Source organism: Triticum urartu, chromosome 3 (genome assembly GCF_003073215.2).
Source record: "Triticum urartu cultivar G1812 chromosome 3, Tu2.1, whole genome shotgun sequence".
Taxonomy (NCBI): domain Eukaryota; kingdom Viridiplantae; phylum Streptophyta; class Magnoliopsida; order Poales; family Poaceae; genus Triticum; species Triticum urartu.
The window spans coordinates 121976556-121989665 of NC_053024.1; the positions used below are offsets into that span (position 1 = coordinate 121976556).

General features: G+C 49.0%; 1 protein-coding gene across 1 annotated transcript; it reads right to left on the reverse strand.

The window, feature by feature from the left end:
• Positions 1-1014: 1014 nt before the first annotated feature.
• Positions 1015-2152, reverse strand: LOC125543235 (RING-H2 finger protein ATL39-like). The gene has a single exon (XM_048706514.1). It carries the CDS (start codon positions 2009-2011, stop codon positions 1355-1357), a length of 657 nt encoding a protein of 218 aa, XP_048562471.1. The 5' UTR covers positions 2012-2152; the 3' UTR covers positions 1015-1354.
• Positions 2153-13110: the final 10958 nt, after the last annotated feature.

Genomic DNA, 13110 nt, shown 5'->3' on the forward strand with positions numbered 1-13110 from the left:
GACTATGCCACCAAGCGTGTGCAATCCCGCAGTCATGTGTGAGCTACTATGCATGCGGACGAGAGTGTGCACCTCCATGGTCGTGCGTGTGCGACTACGCCGACATGAGTGTGCAACTATGTGGCCGTCATGTGCGACTATGCGACGAGGTTGTGCAACCCGGCAGCCGCGCGTGTGCGACTACGCTGTCGCGCATGTACACCTCTTGGAGCCGTGCGTGAGCTAGTATGTCCATGGGAGTGTGAACTCCGTCATCGCACATGCGCACTTTCTGCAGTTGTGCGTGTGCGACTATGCGAATTAGAGCGTTCAACTCCACAATCGTTCGTGTGCAAAATTCTTGTTTAATTCAGTAGTATATTCAGTAGCTCAAAGCACACCATAGCACTATATTCAGTAGGAGAAAAATCAGCAAACCATCAACACACAGTGGCACCGCGACCAAAGCAGTTGCCGGCCTGCAGCACACCGGCCTGTGCTCGTCTTGCAAAATTCAGCATAAATGAACTGGGCAAACACGAACAGCGGCCACGCAAGAACTCTGTTCCTTAGCAATCTTCGTCTCCGTCCTGCTCCAGACCAAGGACGATCTCAACCCCCTCCTCTGCCGAAGCTTCCTCCTCTGGCCGTTCCGTCTATAGCAACCTCGTGTTTCCTCCTCTCTCTCTCAATCGCAGTAGCCATGCCTAGAGATCCCTTCTACAGACCCGCCCAGATTAGAAAGAGAGAGAGAGAGAGGAGAAGATGGGGCCTTCCTTGGGGGCACTAGGCATGGCGTCGGGGGCAGGAATCGAAGCAGTAGCAGAAGCCCATGGAGGGGCGCCCAGGTGAAGAATCCCGTGTCGGTGGCGGCGGGTTCTGTATCTGTCGGCCGCCTGACCTGATCTAGTCGCTCGATCTCCCTCATCTCCTCTCTGCTATTCTCTCGTACAAGGGAAGGGGGACGGGGAGAGAGTAGGGGCGGAGGCCGGCGGCGAGGTGACTCTGCAGACGAGGCTCGGGTCAGCGGCCGAGGACAAGGAAGGGAAGGTCTCCCGTTATTTTTCTTATTAATATTAATCAAGTAGACAAAAATATTTCTATTTTAGGCCGGCCGCTCGCGAAGCCCGGCGAGCAACCGGCCGCTACCTAGACTTGTCCAATTAACAACAGATGAGTTTCTTATGCTCTCCTCGGAATACAACAAACAAACAAATGGGTGACTTTGGCTCAAACAGACAAAAAGAAATGGCGTTTCGTATGGTTGTGCCCAACTTGTGCATGAAACACGGTCTAACCTCTAGTATATGCATGTGCCGCAGTACCCTTTGAAATTTCCCTGCAATCTACGAATAGGAAGATCCCGACTGACCTCCTACCCCGATGTTGACCCGCGCACGCCCCTTTGGGTGTCCGGGAAGCCACCTTGCACGGTCACGATCAAGGTTCCTCCTGCACCGAACAACGCCTGCTGCGGCGGGTCCCTGGCAGACGACGATGACGACGACGACGACTGCACCGCCGCCTCCGCCTTGCCGTTCCCCTTGGGCAGCTCAGCCTCGGCGTGGCAGAGCGGGCACGTCGTCCTGGAGCGCAGCCACGCGTCGACGCACTCCACGTGGAACGAGTGCCCGCAGTTGGGCAGCTCCCGCACCTTTTCTCCGTCGGCGAGCTCCGACAGGCACACGGCGCAGTCAGCCCCGGCGGTGGCGGCGCCCTCCTTCCGGTACGTGGTGACCGGCAGCGCGGAGAGCGCAGAGGCGTCCAGCCCACGCCGGCCGCTAGTTGCGCCGAACGAGTTGATGGACCGCAGGATGCCGGCGGTGAAGCTGCCGCGGCGACGGCGGCCGCCCGACCGCGCCACGAGCACGTACAGCAAGAAGCGGATGAGGGTGAAGAAGATGGTGAGCGCGAAGAGGAGGAAGGCGGCCATGAGCAGGACGCGCCCGTTGAAGCTGTAGTTCTGCTGCCGCGCATACGGAGCCGGTGGGGCACCCGACGCCGGCGCGCCGGGGAAAGGGTCCCCTGACATGGCAGGATAAAGATTTCTAGTCTGTACCACAAATCAAGAACCTTAAACGGAAGAAGGGAGAAGGGACTTCAAGGGAGAGAGGCAATGGGCGGCAGGTTTGGCAGAACTCAAGTCAAGTCTGCAAGGGATAATATCTGAGAGCTTAACCTCGGCAACACGGTGCTCGGGTCAGGTCAACTGGTGGTGTCATTGTCAAGCACAGCCGCCCAGAAAAAAAAAGTCACGGCCGATTGATGCGAGGCTGACATATGGGATTAACGGGAACATTTGATTACCAATTGCAATGCCTGCCGCGTGAGAATGCGCGTGCGATCTGGTTGGGACATCGATTTTCTTCCGAGAATGGTAGGAAACCATATTTAACGGTACACGAGCTTTCAGTGAACAACGCTTTTGCTGGAATGCAAATTTGTAAACGGCGAAGGTGCGTATGCACTAAGAAGAACCTTCAAGGAATTTTAGCCGCTGAACTTTCTGCACAGCAACAAAACCAGTTGTCCTTCAGAAATTTCCATGTTCCACATGGAGACCGGAAGCTGGCATGGAACGTGGTACGGGAAAAAAGCAACGGTCAGTAAAACAGTTGTTTTCATGGAATATATGCATGGTGCTAAAATCACCGGGTGACTAAAGTTACCTAAAATCTAAAAAGTGCGCACGCACTATTTAGAAAAAACGAGCGGCTGGTCTTACACACGCATGCATGTAGTTTTATGGTCTAAATTTTGTCTTTATTCGTGACGTGGCATGTACTACTAAGATGGTCACATGAGCAAGACACCGCATTATTCCATGGATGCGCATGTTCATTTATTTGAGTTTTCAAATTTTTAAAAAGTCATATCTTTTAAGGACCGGTCTAGCTGGTGGCCGGGCGCTCGCTGCCGCTCGCGAGCGGCTGGCCCCTGGTCCCAAACGTTTAGTCACTATCACATATTAAAAAGAACAAAATTACTGTAATCCAAAAGTACTAAAAGGACACTGCTAATTAATCATCTTATGTGGTCTTTTCTCACGTGATGGATGCCTGTTCCCCATGTTCGTCTCTAGTGCATTAATTTTTTGTTTTCATAATTATAAAAAATATATATCTTCTAAACCGCGTGTCGAAATTCAGATCCGTTTTCATTGTTAAAACCCTCATGACGTGCTCTTCAAAAGTAGATGTTTCGACGAATTAGTCTTCCTGCCAACTAAACATCAATATGTGTGCAACTAGACTACATTGTCGCGCCAACTGAGCATATGTGTGTGCCAGTAGTTCTGCAAACTAAACATCAATGTGTGTGCAAACTAGACTACATTGCCGTGCCAACTGAGCATATGCGTGTGCCAATAGTCCTGCTAACTAAACATCAATGTGTGTGCAACAAGACTAAATTACAAGCCAACTGAGCATATGTGTGTTCAACTAATCTTCTCTGCCAACTAAACATCAATGTGTGTGTAACTAGACTACATTACAAGCCAACTAAATATTAATGTGTGTGCAACTAGACTAGGTTACAAACCAACTGAGCATATATGTATACAACTAGTCTTCTTTGCCAACTAAACATCAACATATGTACAACTAGACTACATTACAAGCCAACTAAACATCACTGCATAGATTCGGTTAGCTTGTAATTAGCCAGCAGATTAAACCATGAGGTCATGTCTCCATGTATACGTAACTTGCAAGCTAAGCTATACTTCTTCCTACCTACACGTATGCATGCATGGTCGGCCGGGTTAATTCCATCCAACAATCTCTTCCTCTCACTTCTCTCCTCACAAACCAAGTCTTAAAATCTAACTAAACCACTTCATCCATCACCATGGCAACACCTACGTGTATATACACAACGAACCATGCCACCAACCTTTCCATCTCACCTCTCTCTCTCTCAAGTCTCAGCACAGAGGGCCGTTGTCAATCAATCACAGAACCACGACTATTTCCATCACAATTCCTAGCCTGCGCCTCCTCATGGCAGCTGCCAGTGGCACAAAGCAGCAGCAGCATCCGCACCCAGCTCCACCACTGGGGGCGGCGGTGGTGTACGGTGTACCCCAAGTTCAAGTTGACGGAGAAGGCCGGCCGCCGATCTACGCTTCTTCCCGTGTTACACCTAGGAGCACCAGCACAACAGCCCGTTGTGTGTCGCGGCTGTCCGGTCGATCAGGGCGGCGGGGTGTCCTGAGTGTTCGACCAGGGGCGGCGGTGCGGCCAACCTTGACCAAAGGCGACCTGCGATGATGACCTGCAGCAGCGGAAGATGCAGAGGACCAGCGGCAGGAACAGCTAGGCAGAAGGTGCGCCGACGGCTGCCATGGCCGCGCGCGGGAGAGAGAGGGGTGAGGGAGTGGCGGCTAGCTAGGGGAAACCGGGGGTGGGTTGGTCCTTCGGGTAGTGGTGGGCCTTGTCATCCACGTGCAACGAGCGAGATCGAGCGGTCAGAACGCGGCCGCTCGTTCTGTCCATATAGCGCGCGGCCACTTTTTAGATTTTAGGATCTTTTAAACCGTACTTCGGAATTTAGATTCGTTTTCACTATTGGAATCATCGCGACGAGATCTTTGAAACTAGATCCCGCATGGGTATGTTTCGACGAAAAAATTTTGATGCCAACTTTGACGCTATATTGTGCAACTATGTTACTACATGGTCCAACTTTAGTACCGGATTGTGCAACTTTTTTAAAAACCAAGTTTGCAGCTGCATGATCCAATTCTTTTGATATTGCAACAAAGAAACCATGAGAACCAACTTTTTATGACGTGCAACTAGTCTACTACCTCGGCCAACTACTAGTAGTCGATATGCAACCCTTCTCCACTTCCCCTACCAGTGGTATGTACAACTTAGTCTGTTGTTCACGCCAACTGCCTATTAGTCGATGTGCAACTCCTTCCCCTCCCTACTTGTGGATACATATTAGTTTTAGTTGGCGGGGGCAATAGACGGAGTTGCACATAGTCTGCTAGGCAGTTGGCACATCCATGAAGTTGGCGGGGGCAACACACGGAGTTGCACATAGTCTGCTAGGCAGTTGGCACATTCACGAAGTTGGCGGGGGCAACACACGAAGTTGCACATCCACGAGTGATACAAGAGAAAGTTGCACATCATTATTAGATAGTTGGCCATCATAGCATATGAAGTTGCACATCTACTGTTAGACAGTTGGCCGATGCAACAAAAGGTGAAAGCACATCCATGGGTAGGAGAAAAGTTGCACGTCCACTACTAGACAGCTGGCCTCGGCAAGAGATGAAGTTGCGCATCTCACTCCAAGTGGGTACTTTTAGGGTGGAGGCGCCATCAGTAAAAACTGCACGTCCACATGATAGGTGCGAAGTTGCACATCCACTACAGTTAGTTGCACATCGACTACTAGATGATTGCACAAAACATGTACTAAAATTGCACAAAAATATTTTATCAAAACATACCCATGCGAGATATAGTTTCGAAGAGCACGTTGCAAGGATTTCAAAGGTGAAAACGGATCTTAATTCAGATTCGTGGTTTAAAAGTTGTGGCTTTTCAAAAATTCATAAGTCATGAATTAAATGCTAAAAAGTCATTCACCACATGTCATGCAGGTAAAAAGCCAACAACCGAGTGCATGCATGTGAATCATTTAATGCACTGTTGATGGGTTGTTTCTATTTAGCCATTTGAGACAATAAAATCTTTCCTAATCAGATGGGGAGACAAATACTCGCCAAAAAAGATCAAATGTTTACCTATTTTGGCCGGCTGCTCCGGAACGCCAGGGAGCAGCCGGCCGTTGTGTAGCCGCGTCCCTAAAGTTAACTATAAAGTGTGTAAACTAAGAAATTATTTCTTGTATATTTTTGCTAAGAGACCATCTTCTTAATTCAGAGAAGGTAAACCTCCTTTTATTTTTATCTTTTACAATCAACAATTATCCTATGTGACACTGCTAAGAGACCATTTGAATGGTCATAAGCACGACAAGCATACCATCATGACAACACATTTGAGCTCGCGTTGTGTGCGAAGGCATGGCCACTACTAGCATAAAAACATGACATTTGAGTCGCAGTTTTCTAAGCAAAATATTTTTTATTTTATCAATTAATTAAACATAGTATGCTAACTTAAACAAATATGGATGAAAAAAGATATCTGATGTGGCTGAACGTAAGAACCTTTCAAGTCACCATTTCTAGGGTTATATGTTGCATATTAACTTTTCGCCATGGTTCTAGTGAAGAAACTTAATAACAACATGGCTATTGAACTGGGTCGAGGTACCATGATTGTGCCATGTGCAATACCCTCATTATATGATTGCACCGTCTCGGGCAGTTATTAGTAGGAGAGACTATCAATTTCATATTCTCATCTCTAGATATCCAATTTTATGACCAGATATGTGTCTTTGACCCATCACTGGTCATTCTTATCATCCCCGGAGCACATCTCCGCCTTCAATCAGTACCCTCCATAGCTGAGATGGGTGGGATCCCAATTCAAGTTCAACAATATAAGTGTCTGGGAAGTATATATCCTTTAATATCCTAGGGAAGAGACTCTAGCTGTTGTATGGTACGCCAAGGTTTGTCTTGCTAGCAACGCAAAATTAAAGAGCCCCTGGAATAATCTGGGACTGCTTGTGCAACGGATTTAATCAATACCTTCTTTCCTGCTCCTGAAACCAACTTCTCAATTCACCCCTTGACCTTGCCTCATAAAACATCCTCAAATATTTGAACGCCCTCATTTTTTAAGAACCAATATCCGATGACATACCAAGATATTTTTCATTCAGAGTTTCAGTGGGAACACTCTTGACCTCTTCTCTTATATTTTTGGGGCATCCTTTACTGAAAAAGATGGATGATTTTGCTGCATCAATACGTTTTTTAGAAGCCTGACAATGAGAATCAACAAGCTTGACACCTCAGTCGCCCCTACAATGTTTGCCTTCAAAAATAGCAGACTATTATATGCAAACAAAATATGATTTACCGGTGGCGTCATAGGTGGCACTTGAACTTCACCAAGCAGAGATGACTCGTTTCTGGATTTTAGGAGGCACCTAAGGCCCTCTGCTGCCAACAAGAAAAGGTAGGGTGAAATTAAGTCTCATTGATGGACAGGTGTGGATGCTTTGAATCTAATATTTCTAAATAGTTATTGCTCATTACCTATTTTTCTTAACCATGCAACTATGCCACATAAGCAAGTAATGCATGCAAGTCATAAATACATTTTTCTGCATACTCTATGCATGCACCACTTCCACATAATAAATCCATGCATGTTAATTATGCACAAATGTTTTTGCACCCAATTTTGTATTGACAATATATATGTTGGATAATTGCGGCATATCTATGTAGTTGACCCTTAACATTTTTATTACAAATGACATTCTTTTAACTACAATTCATTTTTATATGCTTCTTTTTTTACTTTTTCATATTACATTTTCTTTGCATTAGTTTTAGATGGTTTTAGCAACTATTTACACCTTTTTTAGCCGGGCCATCATCTAGTTCTTCAAGTTTTCTTCTATTAAACAAAATTGAGTAAGCGACTAATCTACTAGGCTCGTGACAACACAAACCCAATGATCCAGACAACCCTTTTCAAGCATAATAGCCTTCAAATATTCCCACTCAACTTTGTCATACGCCTTCATTATGTCCAATTTCAAAGCACAATGGCGATGTTTCAGTGCCTTGTTGTGCTCCATAAAATGCGAACATTCAAATGCCATGATAATTTTATCAGTAATTAGATGACCTGGAACAAAGGCTGGCTACTCTAATAACTAATGGGGCGGAATTGTGAAATCAATTTTGGGTTGTTTACCTTTGGAATCGAGACAAGATAGGTGTGATTAATGCTCTCAACACTTTCCTCCCCATTCATAGTATGTAGGACCGCCTTGGTTACTTCCTCACCACATATATCCTAGTGCTTGTGGAAAAATGAGTCAGAAAGCCATCTGAGCCTAACGCTTTCGTCGGGAACATGTGGAATAAAGCCTTCTTAACCCCCCCCCCCCCCCCCCCCCCCCCCCGCTCACCGAGTAAGGTGGAGTGAGTAGATCAGTCATCGAAAGAGAAACTTTACACGGGACCGTGTCAAGAGCTTCACGCATATTGGATACACCCTTAGAACTATAAAGTGCCTTGTAAAGTTCAGCCGCCATTGCCTCCAACTCCATCGGCTTCTCAAGAACTTGTCCATCATCTTTAGCAATGCCCCGGTAATGTTTTTTTCTTTTTTGCCTCGAAGCTCACATGTGGAAGTAACGAGTATTTCTATCGCTCACTGCCAACCATTCAACTCCAGCTCTCCATAATACATCTCAACGAGGCATTTGTTGATCTTGATCTCATGGTGGCTCGGGCCAACACAACTAGGAATTCGTTCTAGGATATTCAGTTCCCTTTTCAACCTTTTTACTTCCCTCGCACACTGCCAAAAGTGTCCCTTTCCATGTTCGCCAGTTTTGTGGAGAGGAACTTCATTTTTTTCATGCATCCCTACTATTGTGGTGCTTTGAGGTTTTCTGTTCATGCACATGTCAATGAATGAGAACAGCTTAGGGTGTGTGTCTCACATGGCCTTGTATTTGAATCTACGAGGGCCCTATTCGAAGGTTGGAGATCGAGTTGTAGTATGATAGGCCCATGATGTGAGCATATAGCATATATATTCTCGAGCCGAACCAAAGGAAAGATCATCATCCACCCATGGTGTGACGCCCCCGATTTGACCGTACACTAATCATACACGCAAACGTGTACGATCAAGATCAGGGACTCACGGGAAGATATCACAACACAACTCTACAAATAAAATAAGTCATACAAGCATCATATTACAAGCCAGGGGCCTCGAGGGCTCGAATACAAGAGCTCGATCATAGACGAGTCAGCGGAAGCAACAATAACTGAGTACAGACATAAGTTAAACAAGTTTGCCTTAAGAAGGCTAGCACAAACTGGGATACAGATCGAAAGAGGCGCAGACCTCCTGCCTGGGATCCTCCTAACTACTCCTGGTCGTCGTCAGCGGGCATCACGTAGTAGTAGGCACCTCCGGTGTAGTAGGGGTCGTCGTCGACGGTGGCGTCTGGCTCCTGGGCTCCAACATCTGGTTGCGACAACCAGGTAGAAGGGATAGAGGGAAAGAAGGAGAAAGCAACCGTGAGTACTCATCCAAAGTACTCGCAAGCAAGAAGCTACACTACATATGCATGGGTAAATGTGTAAAGGGCCATATCGGTGGACTGAACTGCAGAAAGCCAGAATAAGAGGGGGATAGCTAATCCTTTCGAAGACTACGCTTCTGGCAGCCTCCGTCTTGCAGCATGTAGAAGGGAGTAGACTGAAGTCCTCCAAGTATCATCGCATAGCAATAATCCTACCCGGCGATCCCCTCCTCGTATCCCTGAGAGAGAGCGACCACCGGTTGTATCTGGCACTTGGAAGGGTGTGTTTTATTAAGTATCCGGTTCTAGTTGTCATAAGGTCAAGGTACAACTCCAAGTCGTCCTGTTACCGAAGATCACGGCTATTCGAATAGATTAACTTCCCTGCAGGGGTGCACCACATACCCCAACACGCTCGATCCCATTTGGCCGGACACACTTTCCTGGGTCATGCCCGGCCTCGGAAGATCAACACGTCGCAGCCCCACCTAGGCACAACAGAGAGGTCAGCACGCCGGTCTAAACCTAAGCGCACAGGGGTCTGGGCCCATCGCCCTTAGCACACCTGCACGTTGCGTGGGCGGCCGGAAGCAGACCTAGCCTAGTGGCGTTCCAGTCCAATCCAGCGCGCGCCGCTCCGTCGCTGACGTCAAGAAGGCTTCGGCTGATACCACGACGCCGGGATACCCATAACTACTCCCGCGTAGATGGTTAGTGCGTATAGACCAAATGGCCAAACTCAGATCAAATACCCAGATCTCGTTAAGCGTGTTAAGTATCCGCGAACGCCGACCAGGGCCAGGCCCACCTCTCTCCTAGGTGGTCGGAACCTGCCCTGTCGCTCCGCCTCAAAGATCCACACAGAGGGCCGTTGGGACAAAGGTCCTTTCAGCCCCCAATCCGTGAATCACTCGCGGGTGCTCCACAAGCCGACCCGTCTTTAGTCGCCACATGTATCCTGTAGAAAGTATGTAGTAATATACCCGTGATCACCTCCCGAGTGATCACGGCCCAGTAGTATAGCATGGCAGACGGACAAGAGTGTAGGGCCACTGATGGAACACTAGCATTCTATACTAAGCAGTAGGATAGCAGGTAATGGTAACAACAGTAGTAACAAGGACAGGCTATGCATCAGGATAGGAATAACGGAAAGCAGTAACATGCTACACTACTCTAATGCAAGCAGTAAAGAGGAGAGTAGGCGATATCTGGTGATCAAGGGGGGGCTTGCCTGGTTGCTCTGGCAAGAGAGAGGGGTCGTCAACTCCGTAGTCGTACTGGGTAGCAGCGGCGTCGGTCTCGGTGTCTAGCGGAAGAAGAGGGGGGAAGAAACAATAAATATAATGCAAACAGATGCATAACGATGCATGACAAGGCAAGTAACGGTGCTAGGGGTGCCCTAACGCGGTATTAGGTGATACCGGTGAAGGGGGATAACATCCGGGAAAGTATCCCCGGTGTTTCGCGTTTTCGGACAGATGAACCGGAGGTGAAATGTTGCAGGTTCACTATGCTAGGGACACGTGGCGGACGAACGGGCTGCGTATCCGAATTCGTCTCGTCGTTCTGAGCAACTTTCATGTACAAAGTTTTTCCATCCGAGCTACGGTTTATTTTATATTAATTCTAAAATATTTAAATCACTTTTAGGATTTATTTATTTAATTTAATCAACATTATCCAGAATAGTGTCTGCTGACGTCATGCATGACGTCAGCAGTTGACTTGGTCAACCTGACAGGTGGGTCCCGATCGTCATACTCTGTTTTAATTAACTAACAGTTAATTAGGTTAATTAGTGATTAGGTTAATCTAATTATAATTAATTAACCTAATTAATTAACCTAATTAATTCCTTAATTAATTAATTAATTAATTTTATTATTATTATTATTTTCTCTTTTTTTTGAATCGTTCTGGGCGTGGGGCCCCCTGTCATTGGCCCAGAGGGGCTTTGCGGGTGCCGGGTGTCGGGCACCAGCCCGAGCGGTTCGGGCGTGCGGGCGAACCCGACGACGGGCGCCGCGGGCGTGGCCGAAGCCTGAGCGGCGACCAGCGCGCGGGGGCGGCACGGCGAGGCCCCCAGGCCGCAGCGGCAACAACCGAGGGCGGGGTGCGCGAACTGCGACGGCGGAGGTGGTGTTCAGGGGCGGAGCAGAGCTCCGGGGCGCACGACCGTCGGCGACGAGGCGAGCAAGGGCGTGGCCGTGCATAGTCCTGGTGAGGCGGGGCGGTGCGGGGTCGACGGCGACCAACAGGGACGCGACCACGGTGAGCGCGCACGGGAAGGAGGCCGCGGGCGTGCCCGCAGGCAAGGCGCAGGGCGCGGCCACGCACCGGGCGCGGACACGACCAACAGGGGCAGGCCCGTGGCGGAGGCTTCGTGACGAGCATGGGGAAGGGGCGGTGACCGGCGAGGCGGTGTGCGTGCGCGCGAGGCGACACAGAGGAGAAGGAGGAGGGGAAAAGGCGGCTGCTCACGGCGGGAAGTAGGGACTAGGCAGCGGGCGTGAGGAGGGCGACGGGGACGAGCGACGTGGTGGTGGCGACGGGCGTCGGGGTGACTTCGGGGCTCGGCAACGGAGTGGCGGTGGGCGTCCAGCGAGGCGACGCCGTGGAGGAGGACGAAGGCGCGGCGGAAGGAAAACGCGAGGAGGAGGCCGGAGGTTGGTGCTCGGCGCCGGCGGGCGGCGACTGTCTCCGGGCGCGGGCGCTCCGAGAGGAGGGGAGCGAGTAGCGAGGGGAAGTGGGGGTCTTCGCCCCGATCCAGATTGGATCGGGAGGGGGGAAGAGGGAGTGGCGGCGTGGGGGGAGTGGGTGTTTTGGGTGGGGGTTAGGGTTAGTGGGGGGGTGGGGTGGCCTAATAGGCCTGGGGAGGTGCGGGGTGGGCCGGCGTGGTCGGCTGAGCCGACTGGGCCAAGGGGCCGAGTGGGGGGGGGCTTGTGGCCTGCTGGGCCGAAGCCCAGGGGGCAAGGGGGGGGTTCTCCTTTTCTTTTCTTCTTTTTTTTTGGTTTTGTTTTCTGTTTTTTTTGTGTGTTTTCTTTCTCTTATTTATTTTATGTTCTGTTTTATTTCATTTTCAATCATTTAGACATTCTATAAAATATGTTTGCTGCACTATAATTACCTATGCCATTTTGGCACAGCCCGAACATTTTAGTTTAATATTTTGAAAACTTTTATAATTTAACTTTATTTTAATGTTTGAATTTGACTCGGTTTTGGACTAACGGTAGATTATCAATAGTAACCGGGGTGACGTGGCATGATTATCGTTGGATTACTGTAGCTTGATTACCCGGGCGTTACAAAACTCCTCCACTACAAGAAATCTCGTCCCGAGATTTAGGAGGTAGAAGGAATCAACGCGGGGTATTCATCACGCAGGCGATCCTCGCGTTCCCAAGTGGCTTCGTCTTCAGAGTGATTTGACCACTGGACTTTGAGGAATTTGATCGCCTTCTAACGTGTGCGGCGTTCAGCTTGGTCAAGAATGCGGACCGGATGCTCTTTATACGAGAGGTCCTGTTGCAATTCGAGCACTTCATGATCCACCGCTCGGATTGGATCCTTGAAGCAACGGCGGAGTTGTGACACGTGGAACACATCGTGAACCTGAGAAAGGTTCGGCGGAAGCTCCAGTTGATATGCCACCTTTCCACGCCTTTCGAGAACAGTGAAGGGACCAATATAGCGGGGAGCTAACTTTCCTTTGATCCCGAAGCGGTGTGCACCCTTCATTGGTGTAACTCGAAGATAAGCCTTTTCGCCAGGTTGATAGGCCATGTCTTGGTGATGACGGTCATACTGACTTTTCTGACGTGACTGTGCAGTCTTGAGATTCTCGCGAATAATGCGAACTTGTTCTTCGGCCTGTTGGATAATATCCGGACCGAAGAGTGGACGTTC

Excerpts from the sequence above, each read along its gene's own strand:
- LOC125543235 (XM_048706514.1), bottom strand. The coding sequence starts at position 2,011 with ATGTCAGGGGACCCTTTCCCCGGCGCGCCGGCGTCGGGTGCCCCACCG.